Consider the following 24,588-nt stretch of genomic DNA (forward strand, 5'->3'; position numbering starts at 1 on the left):
AGAAGGATCCAGAGGGTCCTAGAAACCTACAAGTAGAACAATATGATAGGCAGATTTGGGCCCAGGGGTCCCGCTCAAACTAAGGCACCAGCCAAGGACAATACAGGCGGTAAACTTTAAACCCCTACCCAGATCTAGCCAATGGTCAGAACATTCTCCACAGATGAGTGGAGAGTGTGATATGACTTTCTCATGGACTCTGGTGCCTCACATTTGACAATGTCCCTGGAGGGGGAGACCTGGTGACACTCAGAGGAAGGACAGCAGGTTATCAAGAAGAGACTTGATACCCTATGAGCATATACAGGGGGAGGTAATCCCCCTCAAGAACAGTCATGGGAGAGGGGAATAAGGGGAAAATTGGAGGGAGGGAAGAATGGGAGGACACAAGGGATGGGATAAACGTTGAGATGTAACAAGAATAAATTAATAAAAATAAAAATAAGATGTGTCCCACACTGCAAATAGAGTAGGGTAAATGGCAAAGAGAGAGGGCAGTGAACGGGACGGCATATAATGTCAATCCCTAGAAAGCACTTTGCCATCCCGCCTCAAGACACCCACATGTGCCGTTTCCTCCCTCAGTTTCACCCCTGTCTATAGTTCAATACTGAGCATTAGACATCATTTTACTAATAAAAACTGCTTCACACTCTTCCGAGTGCCTCGTTTTGTAGTAATAGACATTTGCCTTTGCCTGATCTGTAAGACTCTGACTGAGAGTGTGTGTGCTGAGGTCGGCTCTTACACATCCCTTCTCACATCCTGTTTCTCATTTGCTGCACTCAACAGACCTGTGATGGTCTGTCCTCTGTCCGTTTTTCTCTTATGGGTAATAAAATAAACCAAGAACAGACACACTATAGAGAAACACGGAAAATAGAAAGACCTCAAAATCACTTGCTACCAATTAATGAGACCCAAGTTGTTCATAATTTTCTCTTCTATCTGGAGAAGATAATTGTAGTACAACATAGAGACCAGAGGGTTGGGTGTTCATGTACTCCCTCTTGCTCCTCCGGCATGGCACAAAGCCCACTGGGGACACCAAACAGACCTGAGATGGAACATTCCAGATTCAGTGGTTGTTTACATATGCTGTGTGCTTAGTTCCTCTGAACTGAAACTCCCTCCCTGAGCAAAGAATGAGACACGAAGACCAGGAAGCTCACCAAAGTAAAGCACCTCACCAGGAAGATCAAAAAGTTACAGGACTCAAAAAAAAAAAAAGTTACAGGACTCTGGGGTGGGGAGAAGGGGTGGTCTGTCTCCAAGGTTGCATACACAGTGAGCAATTCCTAGGAACAGGAGGCTGGCAGAGCAGCCTGAATCGTGTGTAGGGAGCTTCCAAGAGGCAGCTTTTAGTGGGCTGTCACTCAGCAATGTAGCTGCCTTTGAGTCGCCCATGTTCCTTTAAGTAAGCAAAACACCTCACTGGGTGATGAAGCTAGGAGCAGGTAGAATCTTTCCTTTGGTCTGTAGCTAGTGCTGTATCTGAAGTAAATAGCATTAGTTCATGACTCCCCCAAAGAGTCAGGCACCAACATCCTAGTAATCACTTCATTTTACTCCTTGAAGATCTGATTATTTGGAGCAAATATGGACTGGTCTGCAGAGTAGAAGAGAAATCAAGTTTAAAACTGAAAAATTGTAAATGTGCATTTCATTTGCTTTAGTATATAGTGTTCTCTATGAATGTACAAGAATATATGAATACACAAGTACATATACAGGTTATTTTTAATTGAGATGTTTTCTATGTTTGTTATGTAAATTGTATTTATACGTCTCTAAGGATAAATATTAAAACTAATACTCAACTGTTCGAATATAAGTCAATATAATCAATATAAAAAGCAGTGCGAAGTCTCTCAGAAAACTAAAACCACAGCTACTTTATGGTTCAGCTGTTCTACTTCGGGCTGAACACCTGAAGGAGATGAAGTCAACACACCAAAAGAGAGAGCTGCATTGACAAGTCATAGAATGAGCTAGGCAGCCATCAGGCAATGGTGGGTAAAGAACACCTGCTACATGTACAGAGTGCCTTTTATGTCCAACCATTAAGAGGAGCACGGCAAGGCACTTTTATAAATACAGGCGGAACTGGAGCTGATCTTGTGGGTTAAAGTAGACAGAGACAAAAAAAAAAAAAAAAAAAAAAAAAAAAAAAAAAAAGAAAGAAAGGAAAGAAAAGCACACGTATCCCATGCTTTCATGCTTTTTCCACCTGGAAACAAGAGCAAAGCCCCGACAAGATCACCTGAAATTAGAAGATGAGCTGATACAGAGGGAAAAGGGGTGGAAAGCCGAATAAAGGAGGTAGGTGAGATTGGTGGGGATGTTAAATGGTCAGAGCAGGATTTGGCATTAAGAAAGTATCACAACAAAACCTATTAGTTTGTACAAAATCTGAAATGATGAAAAATGTATTACTAAGAGTAAAAAAAAAAAAAAACAAATGTAAAAATAAAACAAGTACTCAACGCATTTTAAAAGTGATCTTAGAAGTCAGGTGAGACATGGGCTCTGACATCAACATGAAATCTTTTTAGTGCCCACTGACATATGCTATTGAGAATTTTAAATTAATTTTTTTCTTCATGCAAATTTTTTTTCTTAATTAAAAACTATCTGGGTGAATTCTGTATTCTCTAAAATAACTTTCGGTAAGTAAGTTTGACAATGACCCATTTTAAAAACTGGCCTCCAATAAATCTATTTATTTATTCCAAATTAGGTAATAAGAATTAGAACTACCTTTGAACACCTGGACTCCTGCTTCCTCTGCATTCCTCCTCACTGGCACATAAGGAAAAACACACCAAGAAAGTGACCTAATAATTTTGCACTATAATTGCAAACATTTTATGTTAAAAAAAAAGATGCTTTTTCAAAACCACTTTGAAATTGGCTAAATATTGGGCCATTTACTTTTCCAGCTCCTAGAAATTAAAACACAAGTTGACCTAACCTTTGTGTGTTTTTCTTAGACATTTGGTTATTTTAGTTTCCTAATGTATTAAGTAACTTTGAGTATATTCATGATTAAAATGAGGAATACAGCAGTGATGGTAAAAAAAACAAAAACAAAAACAAACAAACAAAAAAAAACTATAAGGTGATGGGAAAATAACACAGTTGGAACACGGTTCGCTTCACAGGCATGGATCCCAGCCTCCTGTCCCCAAACAAACAACCTTGAACAAAACTGAACAAGGTACTACTCTTCAGTTCCACGCAGCCTACCAAGTTTTCTTGAATTTTCCAATTTACTTACTCGCTAATTTTCAAGAGGAGTGTCAAGGGCTGTGCAGGAGGAACAGCAAGACAACTTGAGAACTCAAGGAATGATGCCTACTGGTTAGCACAACCATGCTGGGTGTTGTCTCAGGGAAGCAGAAGCCACAGGACTACGAGTCCTGAGGACTTCCTGCTGTTATGGACCATCACTCCACTTGTTGCCCTGTGGTCACCCCATCCCTCATAATCTATGAGTTGTGTGAGAACTCTAAGGGGGCTTCCAACCACTCACTGGGTAGCATCACTGGCACTGACAATAACAATGCTCGGTCTCTTTCAGGCATCGCTGCTGGAGAAAGATTAACGATTCAAGCACCACCCCTGAGGAGAACGTAGCGATGTACATAGATTGTTAGCAATGACCACTACGCTTTGAAAGAATTTGGAAAAATAGAGTGTTTAGCAAGGTGAGGTGAAGAGGTTTTTGCTAGTGGCTCTGAGATAGAAAATCTTAAATCTTAGAGAACAATTTAAAGTTAAGAAAATTACGCTCTTAATATTAAAGCTAGGGACTTCCTGGGGTTGGTGAGCAAAAACGACGGCCCAGAATTACACTGGCTGATGTGACGCTTTCAAGCTGGGCTGGTGACTAAGACGATGATTGATTTTCTTGCACCCAGTTTTGCCCTCAACTTCCTGATATGATTTAATAAAAATTATTCATGAGTAGATGTGCACCATGAGGATTTAAAGTAGAAATGGCTGATTGTTTTTGTATAAATTTTAGGTTTGTTATTCTTTTATGATTTTACAAAATTACTTTTAAAGGTAATTGATTCTTTGTAACCACACCCTGCAGCCTGCCAGTAAAGAAACGATCTTGCGATCTTGCGTGCTCATGCTTTGTTACTATATAACAGGTTGCTTACTTACAAATGTACATGGGTTCTTGGGAATAATCTGTTTTTCATATTTGTTTCTCAGCCAGAATATGCAAAATGTATGATCATGTGAGGGTATTAGGGAACATGTTTTTCGTATGTATACTCATTGTAATCTTTCACTTAAAGAAAAGAGAATGTAACCACATTGTGATCTTTGTGCTGCTTGAAAGATCTTGCTGCCATATATAAGCTGTGGGGGGAAATAACAAATGTTTTTGGAACTCGCTCGTTGGCGTTTGTTCCATCCATCAAATGTATCTGTGCATATGTGTATATATGTCTATATGTACAGTAGCTGGAGAGGTTGTAATCTTTTTCCATTGGCAGACATGAGTATGTGTATATGTATATGTGGATGTGGATGTATGTAAGGTTGGGTTGGAACTTGCTCTTTGGAGTATGCTCCATCAACCCAGGGTGTGTGTGTGTGTGTGTGTGTGTGTGTGTGTGTGTGTGTGTGTGTAAATTAGAGAAGCTTGTAAGAAGAAGCTTGATAAAACCTATCTTACTTCATCATCAAGTGTAATTGTGTGTGTGTGTGTGTGTGTGTGTGTGTGTGTGTGTGTGTGTAAATTAGAGAAGCTTGTAAGAAGAAGCTTGATAAAACCTATCTTACTTCATCATCAAGTGTAATTGTGTGTGTGTGTGTGTGTGTGTGTGGTCTTTTTCTACCCTTTCCTGTCCTTTTTAGGCACTTGCCACCATGAGTGGAAGCCCCCACTAAGAGCCATCAGTTGTCACAATCAGGTGGAAACTCCCGCCAGGAAACTACCAGCTCTGGCCCACTGCCAAGAACATTCAGCGTTGGCCTCTCAGCTTACCACTATCAGTGGAAGCCATTATAGTAACAATCAGTTCCTGATTGGAGAGTTACCCACAGAGAAAGTCTACTGGGTGGTCAGCCAGCCTCCTCGGATCTACACCCCGCCTTAGTTTAATCCTGTTTTTGTGAAAGCTGGTCTTTGGCACAAGAGAGTCCTTTATATCCAGACAGGCTGGCTTTGAACTTTCTATGTAGCAGAGAGCGACCTTGAATTTCTGATCCCCTCTGGCTTCCAAGTGCTAGAATTACAGGTGAGTGGCACCATTCCTGGTTTTTTACTACTGCGGATGGATCCCAGGGTTTTGTGTGTGCCAGACAAGAACTCAACCAACTGAGGTACACCCCCCAGTACACTGATTTTTCTTTTTAAAAATAAGATTTGGAAAGCATCAGATGATCTCTGTAATGTCTGTTTCCAAGTGAGACTGATCTAGAGCTCCTGTCTGAAGTTTACAACTCATCCAGAAACCACAATCTTTACCTATTTTTAAGACAACAAAAAACTATGGCTCTTACAGAGACTGAAGAGGACTTCCTCTAACTAGATAAGATTGTTGTAGAAGGAGAGGAACACCCACCCACCCACAGAAGCTTTGACCCAAAATTTACCCTGCCTCCAAGATGTGCAGGGATAAAGATAGAGCATAGAGTAGAGATTGAGGGAATGTGCAGCCGATACCTGGTCCAAACCAAGACCCACCCATGGGAGAGAGAGAGCCAGCCACCGGCACTATTAATAATACTCTGCTATGCTTGCAGGCAGGAGCCCAACAGAGTTGTCCTCTGAAAGGCTCCACCCAGCCTTTGAAACAGATGCTGATACTCATAGCCAAACATTGTGCGGTGCATAAAGAATCTTGTGGAAAAGTGGGGGGAACGAGAAAAGGACCTGGAGAAAATAGGAGCTCCACAAGAAAACAAACAGAGCCAACTAACCAGGGACCAGAGGGACTTGCTGAAACTGAAGTATCAACCAAGAACCACGCATAGACTGGACCTAGGCCCCCTGACACAGATGTAGCCAATGGACAACCCAGGCTTCATGTGGGACCTCTAGTAATGGGAGCAGGGACTGTCTCTGACATGGTCTTTGTTCCCAGCTTTTTGATCACTTCCCCCTGGCAGGGCTGCCTTGCCAGGCCACAGGGGAAGAGGACATGCTCTGTCCTGATGCAATTTGATGAGCTGGGGTGGATGGGAAGGGGGGAATTCCCCTTTTCTGAGGAATAGGAAGGGAAGGGTAGGGGAGAGGGAGTGAGGGTGGGACTGGGAGAAAAGGAGGAATGGGGCTATGATCAAGATGTAAAGTGAATAAACAAATAAAAAGCTGGTTATTATGAGAATAGTGAAAATACTGCTATATTTTTAATAATTCCTTCAGTGGAATTCTTGTGAGCTCAGTTTCTCCTGACACCTTTATAAAACACAGCAAAGCAGGATATAATTTTTGCAAGAATGCATGATACTCTCTATAACAAAATTCCTCTTATACCCTACCTGGGATCCCACAGCCAGAATCATGAGCCTCTGCCTTCCTGGATGGAAAAAGTTCAGTGTGGGCAGACCAAACTCCACAGTGTGTGTGTGTGTGTGTCTTTTATTACCAAATTTTTTTTAAGTTTTTTTTTATTAATTTATTCTTGTTACATCTCAATGTTTATCCCATCCCTTGTATCCTCCCATTCCTCCCCCCCCCCCATTTTCCCATTATTCCCCTCCCCTATGACTGTTCCTGAGGGGGATTACCTCCCCCTATATATTCTAATAGGATATAAGTCTCTTCTTGGGCTACCTGCTGTCCTTCCTCTGAGTGCCACCAGGTCTCCCCCTCCAGGGGACATGGTCAAATGTGAGGCACCATAGTATGTGAGAAAGTCATATCACACTCTCCACTCAACTGTGGCAGAGGGGAGGGCATCCTATTGGGACACTAAATGAGAGACGCATGCGAGAATAGCAAAATAAAAGAATCCAGAGGGTCCTAGAAATCTACAAGTAGAACAATATGATAGGCAGATTTGGGCCCAGGGGTCCCGCTCAAACTAAGGCACCAGCCAAGGACAATACAGGAGGTAAACTTTAAACCCCTTCCCAGATCTAGCCAATGATCAGATTATTACCAACTTTTAAACTATGATATGACTGACAGCATTCTTAAAACCAAGTGCCAGCAAAACAGCAGCATCGACCACCCCCATTTCCACAAATGCTTCGGGAAGACAGAAAGCCAAGATGTTTGATTGCAAACTAGATTACAAAGGTCCCAAAGGAAATAGGCAGTGAGAGCTCTCAGCTGAGACATGAAGAACTGTGTAAGTGTTCTGGGAAGGGCGAAGACAGAGATGGGACTAAAGGAAGCACACACTGCACAAGTTAATGTCTACTTATCCCACGCAACAGAGACGACAATGGAAGGGCGTTAGGAATTAAATGTATAAGTCAGTGAATTTAAGGCTATTTTAAATAAATTACCATAAGCACACAAAATGAATAATTTTGTTAAATGTAAAATGGGGTTTTGTGAGTTTTAATAATGGGTGATGATGGGTTGAATAATTTTAAAAAAATGTCTGGGATAGAGAGTCAGACAATTGTAGTAAGAAATAGCTACCTGTGACTGGGCAACCCAGGGCTAGATGCTTACTGTGGCTTGAATGTCAGAATGCTCCCCAGAAGCTCAGGTGTGAATGCGTGGGTCCCCGCTGGTGGCACTGTTTGGGAAACTGATGGAACCTTTGGGAAGTGGAGTCTTTCTGGATAAAGAGGGTAACTGGGATAGGTGTTGGGGTTCTGTAGCCCAGCCTCACTTCCTGTTCAGAGTCTGCTCCCTGGTTGCCAATGCAATATGCCCAATCTGCTGTGCCAGTCTGTCTTTCCCACCCTGATAGACTGTGTCCCCTAGAACCAAGAGCCACACTACACACTTCCTTAAAGTAGTTTTGCCAGGTGCTGTGTTGCAGCAGTGTGCAAAGGACCTAGCAATACAGCAACTTTATGGCTTCTCTGTTGTCTTGTGATAAGATGGCAGTAACAGTACTACTGGCACTAGCGGGTGGTCATGAGGTAATATTGCATACAGAGGAATCTTCTACAGTGCTCGACTAGCATAAATGCACATTAAATCAACTGCTGCCATCTTTTTCTTTCTTTCTTTCTTTCTTTCTTTCTTTTTTTCTTTCTTTCTTTCTTTCTTTTTTTTCCAAATCCTGAGGACAATAAAGACTCCTGCACTGATTTATGGGTCCACACCATTGGAACACGGCATTTTTGGGCTCACAGAGTTGGGCTCAGCCATCCAAACAGGAAGTAAGAACCCCAGGGCATTCTAAGCAACCGTCTTCTTTCTCCTGAGAAAAGCCATTTACCCAAACACTGAAAACATGTGTCAGCTACACACCAAATTATTTTCAAAGGAGGCATGAGGTAGATAGAGAAGAGTAGATTTTTTTAGAAAGATATTTTCTTTTGTAGATAAAGGTCTGCTTAAAAAAAAAAACATTTAGCTTAGTCTTGCTAGATACAGGCCCTGCGCTGCACACTTCCCTTGCTCCCTCCCGAGTACTGAGATCCACAGGCATGCACTGATTGCTGTAGTGCCATTTCTTTGACCAACTATGGAGGCAACTGCCTGTAACCCTAGGACTTGAGACATAGAAGCAGAATTCTCAAGACATCGAGACTACCTTTGACCTCTCAGAGAGTTTGGAAGGGGCCAGCTCATCTCAAAAATACCCAAAATGATAATAGTGTCTATCCTGAGTCTAGCTGGTAAGGATTTAGAGATGTTAGTAAGCATTTGGGTCATACAAGTATCTGGATATCTAAGACACAGCCTTTGAAAAGCCTAACTCAGGAATTCAAAGCCTTTGGAAGAGTACTAAATACTATACTTTTGTATATACAGTGTGTATCTGTTTTTATATGAACATGGGTGCACGTGTCATAGGGTATGGTAGATGCCAGAAAACAGCCTCCTGTGTCTGTCCTCTTCTCTCATCATGCTCACAGCCTATGCTGGGAGAGCTGGCTTGCAAGCTTCCATGGACTCTCCTATTTTCTTCACCCACCTCATTGGAGTGCCAGGATTCTGGGCATTTATTACTGTGTCCAGCTGTATTTACATGAGTTCTGAGGATCCCAAATGCAAGTTCTCCCAGCTTCTCCACTCCACCCTACCCCAAAATACTATTTTTAAAAGTCCTACCTATGTCTTTTTTTCCAGTTTGGGCTACGTATGTACCTGACACAGCACCCATGATGCCCCTGCTTTCTCAGCAGAAGAAGCCATCACTGTCCCCCCATTCTCATTTATCCACTAAAGTCCCGAGCCCCATACCTGTTCATTGATGACTCCTGGGATGACATACATGTAAACTCCTGGTCATCCTCTGAACTACTAACGTTTGTTACAGAAACAGGCTTGCTCTACATGTCTTAATATTTTAAGGAATACAAATGAGCTACCTAATACCTGTTGTTTGAGATAAGGAAGACTGAGCAGTGGCTGACAGAAAGCGATTGCTTTTGGAAGCCTCCCCCAAAATATTTTTTTGAAATGCTTGAAAATATTTACCCTGTTACTTTGCCAACTATATATCCTTAAAACTTCAAAGCCAATTTTTACAATCTGTTTAAATGGCTTCCATTTTTTTTCAAAGTTGAAGACCTTGTTATTTGTTAAATATAGGTTTTTGTTAAAATATAAAGATTTAACTCCTAAAATTTAAAGAACTTAATGGTATCATTTAAAACAAATTTTAAAAATAATTGCTACACTTGATTTAAACCAATTTCTAGCATATTACAAGAGCACCCATAGATTAGTTTGGCTATTTTGAGGGATTTCTGAAAGTAAATCTTTCAACTTTAGAAATGATTAAAAACACATTTTAGAAACATGACCTACACTATGGGGTTGAGCTAAATTTTCTTTTTCTTTCTTTCTTTCTTTCTTTTTTTTCTTTTTTGAGCTAGTTTTTCAAAACTCATAAAATATTCTACCAATTTTAACTATTAAATTATTAATAAGTAATTCAATGACAGCAAATTTTCTTAATTTCATAAATTATATTTAATCTCACACAGACCTTTAAATTTTATGTGTGTTTCTTTTATAAGGCAAAAAATTATATTTTAATATCTAGAGACATGTACAAGGATATGAGAACATGCAATGAAAACATGTTAAGATATCTATATATCTATATATTTATATCTATATATATGATCAAATCAATCCCAATCAATAGCTTAGAAACTGTCAAGCAATAGATGTGAAACTATTAATGTCTGACTCTTGTGATTACAGAAATGCTGGAGTATGGCTTTCTCCAACTGCTGACAGCTGCCACGCACGGCCTCTGGAACACCCGGAATGTTCCTCTAACTTCCACAAGCAGACTCAGCAGAGGCAATTATAGGACACAGAAACAATTTCTTCTGGAAACATCTAGCACTTCCAGAGAGCCTTACACATGCAAAGCATCCACCCGAGAAAGCAGCAGAAATGCCACAGATCTGAGGGTAGGTTCGTATTCTTCAACACATGAACATCAACAGAAATATGGCATAGCCGTTTATGCGGAGGCATGACGTAGTTGCTTTATTTTCTAAATCGTCACTCCAGTGGCATCAAAACCTACAAACGCTCTTCCTTTAGGATATCTCCTTAGGTTTTTCCTGCGTCATTTGTCTAGAATGTCCAGGATCCAGCTGGGTTTCCTTTCCTCTTTTCAGAGCATCGTATACACACATAGAGCAATGTGTAAACCCATCTGCGTACATGCTCGTTTCTTGTGAGACATAAACCCCATGTGTACAGAGGAGGCTCTGACATCATGTAACAACTCACCTCCTGTTTTAGGGTTGAAGACCCTCCTCAACATAACACAAGTTATGACGACATACATCTTACTGGTTTCAGTTTTCTAGAAGGATTTCCTCGCAGCAGAATTACCCTGCTCCTCAGTGAGATCCTCAGCAGCAATCCTTGGTTTACTTTAACATATCAAGCTCCAAAGATTTATGAGTCTCCAATACTTTACATCACTTGGGTGTTGCTGCAGCTGTAATTCCCCCATGCACATTCACATATTCATCATTAAATCGCCAAGTCTTTGCACACGGGACTGCACTTGGTCGAGTTACAATGGACAGCGGAGGGCTACTGTGTAGTAGATACACTACATTTGAGAACAAATGTACTATCGATAGATGTGGTAATAAGCTGGGCATCCAAATTTCAATACATATAAAATGTATGATGAGTTAAATACAATTCAATACATTTTCAACTTTATTTTAAAAACTGATCTCCCGGGGTGGTAAGGTGACTCAGTGGGTAAATGTACTTCCTGCCAAGTGTGATGGCCTTAATTTAATCTCTGGTGTCCACATGGTATAAGTGAGAACTAGTTTACAACACTCTCAAGTTGTCTTCTGACAGTCAGAAGCATACAGTGGCGTAGTCAGAAGCATACAGTGGCACACACACACACACACACACACACACACACACACACACACACACACGAATAAATAACAAAATTTTAAAATTAATTTCCAAACCATTATGTCCTTTCTCCAAATTTAAGAAAAGAATTACTGTAGATTCCTTTATTGGTCTTCATAAAGTTAAACTAAGTGACAGTTTTCCGAAGCATTCCTCTCCACACTGCCTTGCTCCGGAGTAGCTGCTGGCTTCAGGGGAGCTAGGCAGCCCTAAGCTGCTCCCAGCCTGGCCCAGAGTCAGAGCTACGGAGGCAGCAGCCACTCCTCGGCTTTCTTGTTGCACAATACCTCTAAAGCAGCAACTTGTGGAGTCGGCTGTGTGGAGTCAGACCACCAGCGCATTTCTGAAAGGGCTTATGTAGCATGCATCCTACTTAAGAGATTTCCCCCCCCCCTCTATAATCCTACAGGATGTCCCCCAGAAACACTCTGAAGGAAAGCACCAGAGTGAATAGGTTTCAAAGAACAAATTTTCACTTAAAAAAAAAAAAAAAAACTTTCTAAAAGGAGAATCTTTTAAGGAATGCCATTTTCCTTACTCTCGTTGTTTTGGTTTCTACCCCAGAGCAGAGTAGAACACACAGTATTTACTTATCAAACATGGGTTCATTTTACATGGTAACACGATCATTCTAGGAAAATGCATTCTAGGAAAAGTATTTGAGATGGTGGGGAAATATATGGATATATTTTAAAAGCATTTTATCTAATAATTACTTGTGATGAGCTGACCCTTTTAAGGATTATGCTGGCCACAAACTAACAATCTGATTGTAACTTTAATAATAACCACCACTGTAGTTTATTCATTGCTTGTAATGCATAAAAAGCAGAATATAACCACTTCTAGTACTTTTGCATTGACAAGTAAATGGTAAATCTTATACCTTTGCACTGCTATGTTAGTTTGTAAAAGAGATATCTAGAAAATTGTAGTAACGTGTGCAAATACTCAGTAAAATTATGAAAACAGTCACTTTCACCAGTTAGCTTTTTAATAAGAGACATTAACAGTCAGTTACTTAAGAAAAACAGCACCAAGAAAAGGAGCCACTCATTACAAGGTAAGGCTTGACATGTAGGCTTGACATGTAGGCTTGACATGTAGGCTTGACAGTCGCTTAAAACATGTAGGTACTGATGCAAGGGATAAAAGTACAACATACATATACATTATGCAAAGCACAAAGACAGCACCTTAACAAACACCGTATGTTAAGATACAATCCATTCACAATGGCTAATTACAAAAATGCAGTAATTCAATTAACAAGCATGGGTTACGATTTATTTATTCCTTTTGTTATTACAACACAAGATTTCCCGGGACATGAAGAAAAGTTAGGAAAATTTCAAACTTTCTTCTAAAATACTTTAATAATGATTTTATACACTGTCTTCTTTATTTTCCTTTAATATGAAAAGGTTTAATGTCATTTATTCATGTATGTACATATTGATTACCTTAATCTTCTAACTGAATGAGCCGGGTCTATTGAAGCTAATGTTACTTATGAAAGAACACTAAACTAATCTAATTTGTTATAAGAGCTATTATGAAATTTGGCTAATATGTAGCAACACTGAAAGAGACAAAATATATATGTGTACATATATATATATACCTGGTTTTGATAACAAAACTTCAGATTCTCTGAGTCCTTTTAATATAAAAGACTAATTGAAAAAATAAATATTCTTCATATAATAACAGAAATCCAGGCACTCTAATGATATATATCTTTACACATGCAAATAAATAGGTTTGTAAAAATTCTGGCATAAACATTTATTGTGATTTTTTAAAAACTTCATTTTCAAATTATCAAAATATATAAAGATATTCTTCACTAGTGCAAAGACTGAATTACTCAATTAGCTGCTTTTGGAACAGCTGTGTAGTAAGAAATAAAGATCTCTGTAATTCGCTCTCACTGCTCGGCAATCTTAAGTATTGTTCTCTTGACCGATTATTTCTACAAGGTAGAAAAGTTGCTCATGCAGAGAACTTAATGGATATCGAGGTTTCTCAGTTATGACATGACTTATGCACAAACATATCACTGGAGCACTAGGTCAGACACATTCCAATACAGTACGTAGATATATGTGACTGCCACGGTGGATACTTTTAGAAGGTTGGGGAACTGCAGGGTGTTGGCAATATCAAATGGAAGCTCATGTGAACCATTAGAAAAACTGACTCCAACAGCACACTGTAATGCTAATATCCATTATCCTAAATATCCTAAATATCCACAATATCCTAAAGTGAATATCTGTCCTAAGCTTTAGACACGTCCATTCTGCCCGTTAAACAGAACGGGCATCAGCTAGATCTTCTAATTGTAAATATTTCAGGCATTGCGGGCATAGAATCTGCTCTGCCACTGTGGAGTAACATCTGTCACAGATGGTCAGAAACAAAAGACAAGACTGAGCACCAATAAAACATACTGATATAGGCAGCTCACTGCCCCGTAATGGAAATCCCTACGTTTAGGTATGTCAGTACCAATCAGGAAGCAAAGACACAGGCAGAGGTCAAGGCTTGTGCACTGACGCCATGGCCCATGGGGAAACAGCACCACTGAGCTCAGAAGCAAAGCCACTACAGCAAGGTCTCCAGTTAGTGACCACATTTCTCCCTAACTGGAACAAAAATGGCTCGATTTTTTAGTTTAGTTTATAAATAGATCATTGTCTCAAACCAGTTTTTATCCGAAAGGTAAATATTCATGATCTAAAATAGACAAAAGTGATAAAAATGGTAATTTTAATATATTTGTGCATTACTTATATGTCCAACCGTACATTTGAAAAAACTGGCAAAAATAACCTATTTATGAGCACTACCTATGAATTTTGCCTATGACTTAAAAAAAAAGAAAATTAAAATATTCCTAAACCATAGTAAGTCCACACAGTGGAAAAAATGAATATTCATAGTAAATTACTGCATAAACCATACTTCTCCATGATGTGTTTAACGATGAGCAATTTACTTTACGTAAGCACATGTCTTTGTCTACTATTTTCACATTTCTAAACAAAACAGTCAACTTAACAGCAAGGAAGCAAATTTTAAAAAGAATGTTATTTGGTCTTGCATCAGTTATTGGATTGGAACAGACAAAAGCCACATACAGTCATAAACTCAAACAAGACACGGCCGGCCTTGGTCTGCCATTGTTACAAGCAAAACGTTAACGTCGGTTATTAACAAATCCAGTTAACCAGAGGGGAGGTCAGAAATGCAGTGAATGGAAGCATTTCCATTAATTCAAAATAAATACATATAAAGCCATTACACAGATACACATATGTAATCACCGTACTTGAATGAACTCCTACTCGGTCTATTGGCTTTGATGACCCTGTCAGTACAGTGGGTAGTCTGCTTTCAGAAGCAGTAATAAGATGTGAGATAGTGTGTGAATTTTCCCACTTACGAAGAGGAAATTCAAGTAAAAGGAACATGGTGGTAAAACTACAATAACTATCGTACCGATTTCCATGGTCCCCGATACCAGGACACATCGTCAGGGCAGGCATGCAGGTGACACTGCGTCATGCTAGGTGGCTTGGGCAGTTCACAGTTGTGTTCCTGTGCCATCTGGCCATTGGGAAACTGGCATATCACGAATCTCGATTTTACTCCTCCACCACATGTTTGTGTGCACTGCAAATAAGAACAGGAAAGTTTACACCTGTCTAACTTCAAAGAGAATACTACTTTTCTTCCATTTTCTTCTTTTGAAAAAAGGCCTCATGTAACCCAGGCTGACCTGGAATTCCCTATGTAGCTGAGGGTGACTTTGAACTTCTGGCCTTCCTGCTCCCACTGGCAGGTGTGCAACACACATTTATGTGGTCAAATCCACAGCTTTCGTAAATGCTAAGCTCTCTGTGGGAAGGATCCATAATGTGACCCGATGCCCTCTTCTGGCCTGTGAGTGTATGTGCAGGCTGAGCACTGGCTACATAATAAATAAACAAATCTTAAAAAAAAAAAAAAAAAAAAAAGACTTCTGGTCAGCCATTCAATTTTCACAGACATGGAGTTTCTTAGTTTCTATTGCTGGGCAGAGACACCATGACCATGCCAACCCTTATAAAGGAAAACATTTCATTGGGGCTGGCTTATAGTTTCAGAGTGTTTAGTCTACATAAAAAACATTTTTTTTTCTCCTAAACAGAATAAGGTAATTTTGACAACACGATGCCCCCATTCCCAGTAGTTGGGGTGGGTGTTTTTGGTGGATTACCAATGCTCATTTTTGCCTAAGGGGGTTAGTTAAAATTAATAAAAGTTTCATTTGGGGATTTCTTTCTTCTTTCTTTCTCTCTTATCTTTCTATCTGATCTAATAGTAAAGAAAAGGGGGGAAGGAAGGGAGGATATAGGTTTATAGAATAAAAGGTATATTATTGAATCTACTAGCTTCAAAAATCTTACATTGGTATTGTAGATTGATGAAAATTTAAGACTTTTGGTTGATTGAAATTTAAGACTATTTTATTCAACTTTTGCTTCACATTGATAAAAACTTAAATTGTATATTACTATTCATTTTTTGCCTTATGTATTGTATGTTATATGTTGACGAAATCTTATATATTGTATGTTAAAAACTTAAGATCATTTTGTTCAATGTTTATTTAATGTATTATTCATGTGCCACTCATTTGAAAAGGTAATGTCTTATGAAAACTAACTATTAATAATCTGTTCAGAAAGATCAAGAGATAAAAGTTAGTATTTAGTTACCTATAAATCTTACTAGATACTAACTTACTTTGTTATAGAGCAGGTTTGTTTTATTTCTTGTATATGTCTTCAAAGGAATAGATTGATAACTGTAAGAATAGATAGGGAATTGATCTTCAAACTCTTCAGAGATCCATAGAATATGGCATTTAATGATGAGTGCTTTCCTGATAGAAACATCTGCTCCTGGCCACATCTCTGTATAGATCATTGAAGATGGGGGCATCAAGAGATGAGGGTGATAGAATGGTCACTGGACTGAGAAACTGCTCTTATCTCTACTGCTGATGACAAGCTGACTGTCCATTATGATCAACAGTGATACTGGAAAGTTGACTGTCCAGCTTTGAAGAGACAAGATGGACCAGACCGTCGGAATTTCTGCTTCAAAAAGCAGTTTGTTGGATGTTTTGGGCCGATCAGGCTGAAGACTGATTGCCCCAATGAAGGAGAGAACCCGGTGACTGTCCAAGTGGTCTGCTCTCTCTGTCCTATCCACACTTGGAAGTTGCCCTCCAGCACTTCCTTTATTAGATAGAATTTCCTTCTGTGGATCTCTGATGAGATTGAAGACTAGATAGCCACAGTGTTACTAGAAGCTTTAGTTTAAGAATTCAAAACACATTTATAGATTGATAATTGTAATTTCTCATGAAGGGAAAGGACTTTCTTTGGTAGGATAGTGGAATACTTTCTCTCAGGTTAACAAGTATAAAAGAACTTGGTTATGTATTTGATACCTGATGATTCTGTATATATGTATATTTGTATATATAGTTCTTAATTTTTTTTTTTTAAAGAAAAGGGGGCTGTGTGGGAAGGATTGTAAGCTTTGTCACAGGTGAAAGCAATCTTGGTAGGCTTTGCCCTTGGACACACCACGGATACTCCCTGAGATTAACCTTGAGATAGACTGGGTGGAACCATCCTGGGCCTGGAATTCAGTAAGCGGACTGGGGCATTCCACCTGGATTATTGTGTTTCTAATCGACCCTCAATGGGAGGAGGAGAGCAGCCCTTGCACATGTGAGAGACAGGCAAAGAGGTCGAGAGGAGCAGCAGGTTTGGACTGAGCTTGAGCACATATGGATCAGGAAAAGGATCAGTGAACAGGCCAGACCAGGGTGCAGACCAGAGACACCTAGAGACCCGTCCCATGGAACAGATACTGGAAGGTTCACTCTTGTTTCCCTTTAACCTTTTTTCCCCTCTTGTGTAAGATAGTTGGGTTGTATAATAAAGTTTAATTGTTAAGAAACAAAGCCAACAGCCGTCTGGCAACTGAGATGCGTTCCTAGATTCTAAAGAGACCATGTTTATGTAATCAGTGTTTAAATGCTATTTGCAATGCTGGCATTGTAACTTGCCATGCTAGAGTATATTTTTAAAAAGGAACTTGACACATTTCAGTTGCCAGCTAAAGTATCCCTTTAAAGAATAATTTACCAATTACTTATAAAGAGAAATTATGTGCTAAGGACATTCTGAAAGGAACACAAAAATGACTGCCTGAGTAATTCATCCATCTAAAAGCATTAAACAATTCCTTTCTTTCTCTTTCCTTGAAAAACATGGGGAAGGGGTGTGGTTATTCAACACAGTTCCGGTTCCAGAAGTCATCCTTGAAGCTGTGCTTAATAATCTAGTTTGATGGTAATTGGTCGAGTGAGTGACACAAAGTAGAAAGCATTGCACAAATGCTAACTTGGTTTTCTGTACCCATGAACCTAATTTTCTAAGACGTATAGATGACTATATGCCCATTTTGTTGATAGACTTTGGTAGTGTACACACATATCAGCCTGCACATCCGGTTTCATCCACATGGTGTATACACTCTCGGGAATGAGTAATTATCATAGCAGAGGGCTTCTGGCAAAAGAACTTTTTTTTTTTAAATCTGTTTCTACACAAAACAGTGAGATCGAATTATCCCACGGTGCTCAGCAGCAGGAAGCATGTTACTTTTATCTTCAGGGATGACATGGGGGACAGTATGACTTACTTCTCCCCAGTCCCCATAATTCCAGTGTGGACAAGGTCCGGAGCCACAGTGCCGTGACTCTGGGGGCTTGGAGGCCACATCACAGTAAGAAGCGCTTCGCCCGTCTTCATCCTGGCAGACCACAGCCCTGTGCTGGAGACCGCCTGCGCAGCTTCTGGAACACTGACGGGGACAGAACAGAAATACGCACCTCACGCTCAACACAGTGAGAATGGTGCTGGCTCAGCACAAAGCCAGGTCAACAGTAACATCTCCCTCATGGAGTCACAGTTTTAATGAAGAAAATCTGCCAAAACACTAGACTTTTTACCAAGGGCTTCATTAGAATTTGATGAGGGAAGCTGGGCGTGGTAGCACATGACTTTAGTCCCAGCACTCAGGAGGCAGAGGTAGGCAGATCTCTGTGAGATCCAGGCTAGCCTGTTCTATAGAGTGAGGCCCTGTCTTAAATAAATAGATAAATAAAGTTGATGAAAAGGATGTCTTTCAAACATGCATTAGAAAGTGACCCTTCAGTCTCTCAAAATACATGTTAAGTAAAAAGAAATTTGAAGTCTCACTGGGAAGGCATTTTTAAAACAGTGACACCATATTGCTACCTGACGTTTACCTTGCTGTCTGCCCATAAAAGGAGCACCCAGGACCCCTGCATTCTCAGGACTCACCAGCAAGTTTTGTTTCTTTCTCATAAACCCTCAGTCTTCCGCTAGCACAAGGTTTGCTCTTGTTTGCACGTTAGGGACTCTAATGAGGTAGCTTGCAAGTGTATTCCTCAATAGTCACTGCATACTCAAGACTACCCTGGAAACTTCTGATCTGCATCAAAGTGCTTAAGCCTTTGAAGAGCTGAGCTACTGCCTCTTGGATAACATTCCCATTAAAGAACATTTGATGTCATTACATGCCTATCTGGAAAAGGACTGTGATATGACTCAGTTACAAAATTAATATAACTCAATAAAAACAGCTTACTGCTCCCCAGGGGCCTGTTCTCCATTGGTTCCCTCCGATCGATGGGTGGACCCCTCGATTTTGAGTCTCTTCTGGTCTGTGAGTTAACGGAACATTTCTGCCTGGGAAATGGCTTGGCTGCTCAGAGGAGCTGGGAAAATGGCTGTATGAGGGCGGGCAGGCTGCCAGGCTACATTCTTGTTCGATCGCGGGACGGACTGCGGGGTCACAGTAGCTCTCATCGACCAGTTGCGGGTAGTTCATGCATAAAACCTGCCGAGTGGTTTTCCCGTGTCCGCAGGAAGCTGAACACTGATTGGAAAGTTAACCAACATTACGACGGAGTACGTTGCATTCATATCAAGCATTATATTTAAGCTCTCCGTGCCTGCCTTTCTCATTAAGCCAACTCACCGGGGACCAGCTGCCTGCTTGCCACTCTCCACAGGGGCTGAAGCAGGGAGACACTTCAGCAGGCCGGGGCAGATGGGCACAGTGCGACTCCTCCGCTACTCCGTCATCAGCATCGCGACAGCTCACATAGCGGGCCTGGCTGCCTCTTCCACACGACGCGGAGCACTTTAAAAAGCCAAATGACAGTGAGGTGGCTCCAGTACCTCCCCTATTACTGTTCCCTGTAGCTGCTATGTCTCGAAATGTCAAAATATACAGAGAAAGCATAAAAGAGAAGTGACATCACCCGGCATAATTTCTGAGTTATACACAAGCAAGGCTCTATAATGCTCTACTTGGCATAATACATTTTATAAATCAGATCTAATAATTTGAATAAATATAATATTTGGTCACATGTCGAAAGTAAAGGTACACTGAAGACATTTTGTGTAAGAGCATCATTAGAAATTAAAAAGAACCTTGAAAGACTATGTAATAGAAGGCATCTGATCCCATAACTTTAAATCTGGGATTAAAGCAAACTAAAATACATAATACATAATAGCTTTCAATTTTACAAAAAAACATAAAATAGCTGCAATTGAGACAGAAGCTGGTAAAAATGCCTAATACCATGTCTCCATGTCTGCTTCTCATGGTTGTCTGGGCTATTTGTCCAGTCTTCATGTTACAGACTAAAAACACATCCTGAAGATTTGCTTCCCTGCACAAAGATAGGGGCTCAGGATTTTGTCACTCCATGATCTGATTCTAATCCCCTGCAAGTCCTCCATACCATCAAATGACTGAGAGAGAACACGCACGCTAACGGTGGCCAAAACGCAGCAACTGCTTTACGTGTGTGAAGCCTCCATAGTGGAAATGCTCTGTCACTTACTGGGGTCCAAGATCCATGGCGCCACTGCGCTGCCTTTCCCAGGGCAATGGTTGGGAAGGAGGTGGCCCCAACTCTTGGAATAACCAGGCAAGGTGCAAATATACAGTCCTGTTGAAGAAAAATAAGCGTGATTGAATGGCATCTAACTACTCACTCTGACTTGTATTAAATACTGTCCTTGTTTTCCCTCTTCACATATGGAACCCAACAGTCCTGCATGCAAAATTGTAAACGGAGGACTTGAAGGTTCTCATTGTCAGAAACACAAACTTTTGGCAAGGCCAGTACTGGACAGGAAGGAAGTGCTAGCACTGGACAGGAAGGAAGTGCTAGTACTGGACAGGAAGGAAGTGCTAGTACTGGACAGGAAGGACGTGCTAGTACTGGACAAGAAGGACGTGCTAGTACTGGACAGGAAGGACGTGCTAGCATTGGACAGGAAGGAAGTGCTAGTACTAGACAGGAAGGAAGTGCTAGTACTAGACAGGAAGGAAGTGCTAGTACTGGACAGGAAGGAAGTGCTAGTACTAGACAGGAAGGAAGTGCTAGTACTAGACAGGAAGGATGTGCTAGTACTGGACAGGAAGGAAGTGTTAGTAGTGGACAGGAAGGAAGTGCTAGTACTGACTAGGAAGGCTGCATCCCAGGGTTTCTGTTGCCATTCCATCTGACCCTTGAAAGGACAAAGCCCTTCAAAACAGCCCTAATATGGGACATTCTGAAGGAATACAGGGCTGTACCATAAAAAGAACCTGTCCCCAAGTTCATGGGATTCACAGTCACAGACAATCAAAGAACGGGAATATACAAGTTAAACGAACACTTCTAAAGCAGACAGAAGGGAAGACTTAACAATAAACACAGGATGGCAAAACCAAGAATGACACAGTCTGTATTTCTGAAAGTGCTTATGGAGAAAAATGGGTGTGCACATGTGTACATGTGTGTGTGTGTGTGTGTGTCTGTCTGTCTGTCTGTGCATGTGATTTGTGCTCATCGATAACCCTTCCATCCCATAGGTATTACCCCTTCTGATCCATGAAGACCCCCCTCCCCTTTACCTGTCTGTCACTTGGCCGGCTGGCTCCCTGGCACTCTCTGTCATCTAGCATGGTGCCAAAGAGCTCACTGACACACTTAACAGCTCGCATCTGATAGCCGTGTCCACAGGTGGCCGTGCACTGAAAGGAAAGCACAGGTGCCAAAACCACAGTTTTCAAGGGTTGCATAGGCTCCTACTTTCTTAGCGAACAGCAGTTATATAGAGCTAGTCATGGACTTTCGGTAGCTGTTTTGACTGGCCCTTGGTTTAGATTTGAGGCCCGTGATCAGTAAATGGAATTGGCATGCCTATTTGTTCAAACTTACTATGCAGTTATTACCCAAACACTGCAGTTAATCAAATGCACTATTACTGATGTGCTCTTAAAGGTGCCAGGATAAAGATCTTAATAGAGACCTGCTATGCAGGTTAAGGAGACAACACAATTTCAGTAACAAAAACCTGCCTGATAAACATCTGTCACCTAACGTGTTAAGTTCCTTATCTAAAAAGTAATACGATTTTAGTTAAAGAAATGAGAGGCGCCTTCCATCAGCCACAGCACCCTCAATGGGACACTAAAATTCCTATCTTCACCCAGCCTGAGCATCCTTCACCCCAGGGCCTCCCAGCAAGACTCCTAAACACAGTGAGAATACTCTGCACACACAGACACTGGGCACGTTTATACTCTGTGGAAATTGATGTAGGCAGATGCTCTCAGCATTTTGGTCAAAGTAAACTAAAAGACAAAGCTGAAATATTAAGCACAGCAAACCTATCAGTAGTGTCAAAATTCTGCAGATAAGGGTCGTTTCAGACACGCATTTTTCTATGATGATGGTGGTGGTGGTGTGTGTGTGTGTGTGTGTGTGTGTGTGTCTGTGTGTGTGTGTGTCTACACATACATATGCCATTGCACTTATGTGGACGTCAAATAGCTCTGTGGAGGCAGCTTTCCCCTTCCACTTTTATGAAAGTTCCACAGATCAAACTCAGAACGCCAGGCTTTTTCAGCAAGTGCCTTGACCCACTGAGCCATCCTGCTAGCTCCCATCTTTATTTCTAGTGATGAGTTCTACTATTTCTAGTGATACCAACCCATATTTCACTGAGCCTCCCGAGGAGAGAGTGAATCATTACACTTTCCCAGGCATTCACTACACAGACGGGCAGAAGCAGAGAAGCGCCCGTCATGTACTCACAGAGCCCCACGGTCCGACATGCCAAGAAGCACACGCACGGAGCTCACAGCGGCTCAGCGACTCAGGCTTGGTGCTGGCGTTACAGAAGCCGTCACTCATGTGCTCTTCACTCAGCTGACACCACACCTGCCGCTGTTTCGTTCCTTCTCCACAGGTGACAGGACACTGGGGAGGTAACACAGCTGCATCACGAAGGGACACAAAGATCCGTTTCCTATTCCTCTGGAGACACTCACAGGGTAAAACCAGCCATCCTAACACCTGCCACCCAGGTCCCATTTCTTCTAGAAACAAAGATCCAAAGCTAACCTTTGACCTTGAAGAGTGCGCCCCCACGATGCCATAGAGCAACTTGCGTGTTTATGAAGGTGGTTATAGACTAAATATCAGTAAATGTTACTGCTGGCCTGATAAATATAAACAGCCCAAGAACCAGGCAGTTTTACAGGTTGTTTTGTTTTGCTTTTGTTTTTACTGCTCTTATGATAAAGACATTTGCTTTTTGCAGCCTTGGGCTGTACGTTTCCACAGCGTGACACTACGGCGGTGTTTCTATGCCACGCGTTTACTGTTACCTCACTCCACTCACTAGTTGCCCAGATGGGACAAGGAAACTCATTGCAGTCCCCAAGTGTCACCCGAGGAAGCTCTTGACACTCTCGTTCAGCAAGGCGGTGGCCAAAGCCATCGACACAGTAGGACTCTCTGGTCTCCTTCCCTCCTCCGCAACTCCTGGAACACTAATGAAAAGCAAACAGACAAAACAAAAACCAGTGGCTTTTAGGAATAGAAAAAAAAAAAACCCACAAAATTTTAGCAAAAATATGTTTTAGGGAAATAGAAATGTTTATGAATTCATAAAAGGGGAGGCATTTTTTTTTTCTTCCTTAAGTGACAACTTTGGTCTTACCTGGGACCACTCCGAATAGTGCCACCTTGCTACAACACAGCTGCCATGGCATGGCTCTCGGGTAGGAGGTTTGGGCTGATCACCACAGTAGTGATCCTCTACTGGGACAGTCTGTCCTTTATGCATGGAGTACTTCATGCAGCGAACGTCTAGGCTCCTGTGCCCTTGGCCGCACTGGGACGAGCATTCGCTTTTGCCAGCGATGTGCCACCTAGAAAGGAGATGTTACTACATTTAATGGCAGTGCTCATGAATAGCAATTTAAAAATAGATCTAGAAGCTTCATCGTGTGACTTAATTTTTAAAGCTTTTAAGAGGTGATGAATAATCCATTAGAAATTATTTGATAAATCGCTGAATTGGGGATGCGAAGTTCTTGTACTGGACCCTGTTGCATATTGTCTGAAGGACAGCCAGCCTCCCACTGCCAGAGGGCTGGTCATGAGCCTCAGACCAGGGGGCGGGGGACCTTGCCACAGGATGCCAGGAGCCTGGCTCAGCCAGCTCAAGTGAGGATTTGGAAGATGAGCTTCCTTTTCTGGTATTTATTCAACCCAAAGCTGAGTGGCTGAACATAAGCAGTGGAGATGGCTTTCTTTTAACAAGGGATCTCAGATCCCTCCTTCAGCTTTGCAAATTTTTAGATAAAATCACATTGAACTCATTGTCCATACTGAGTTACCATGTTTGACTGCTGGGAACAGTTCTCTTGGTATATAACCATTTTCACAACAAGGTGGTTATAAGTTCAGGGACAGCCTGGGCTATGTAGTGAGTAAATAAATAAATAAGAGCGGTTGTTTGTTTGTTTGTTTTGTTTGTTTTTAGGTTTGTTTGTTTTGCTTTGACCCAAGTCTGTTGTCACAAAGTGTGGTTCAGTGAGTTCCATAT

General features: G+C 41.1%; 1 protein-coding gene across 1 annotated transcript in view; it reads right to left on the reverse strand.

Annotated features, from left to right (window-relative positions):
- The window catches only part of Adamts20 (ADAM metallopeptidase with thrombospondin type 1 motif 20), a 121,128-nt gene that overhangs the window by 29,235 nt on the left and 67,305 nt on the right, over positions 1–24,588 (reverse strand). Inside the window, exons 20-28 of the mRNA XM_051160250.1 lie at positions 23,698–23,908; positions 23,363–23,527; positions 22,788–22,952; positions 21,602–21,721; positions 20,541–20,648; positions 19,661–19,825; positions 19,268–19,558; positions 18,296–18,457; positions 15,029–15,202 (exon numbers count right to left, since the gene is read on the reverse strand). Coding sequence (XP_051016207.1) covers positions 15,029–15,202; positions 18,296–18,457; positions 19,268–19,558; positions 19,661–19,825; positions 20,541–20,648; positions 21,602–21,721; positions 22,788–22,952; positions 23,363–23,527; positions 23,698–23,908 — 1,561 coding nt within the window. The remainder of the gene's footprint in view (positions 1–15,028; positions 15,203–18,295; positions 18,458–19,267; positions 19,559–19,660; positions 19,826–20,540; positions 20,649–21,601; positions 21,722–22,787; positions 22,953–23,362; positions 23,528–23,697; positions 23,909–24,588) is intronic.

This window comes from Acomys russatus, chromosome 17 (assembly GCF_903995435.1).
Source record: "Acomys russatus chromosome 17, mAcoRus1.1, whole genome shotgun sequence".
In the NCBI taxonomy this organism is placed as follows: Eukaryota; Metazoa; Chordata; class Mammalia; order Rodentia; family Muridae; genus Acomys; species Acomys russatus.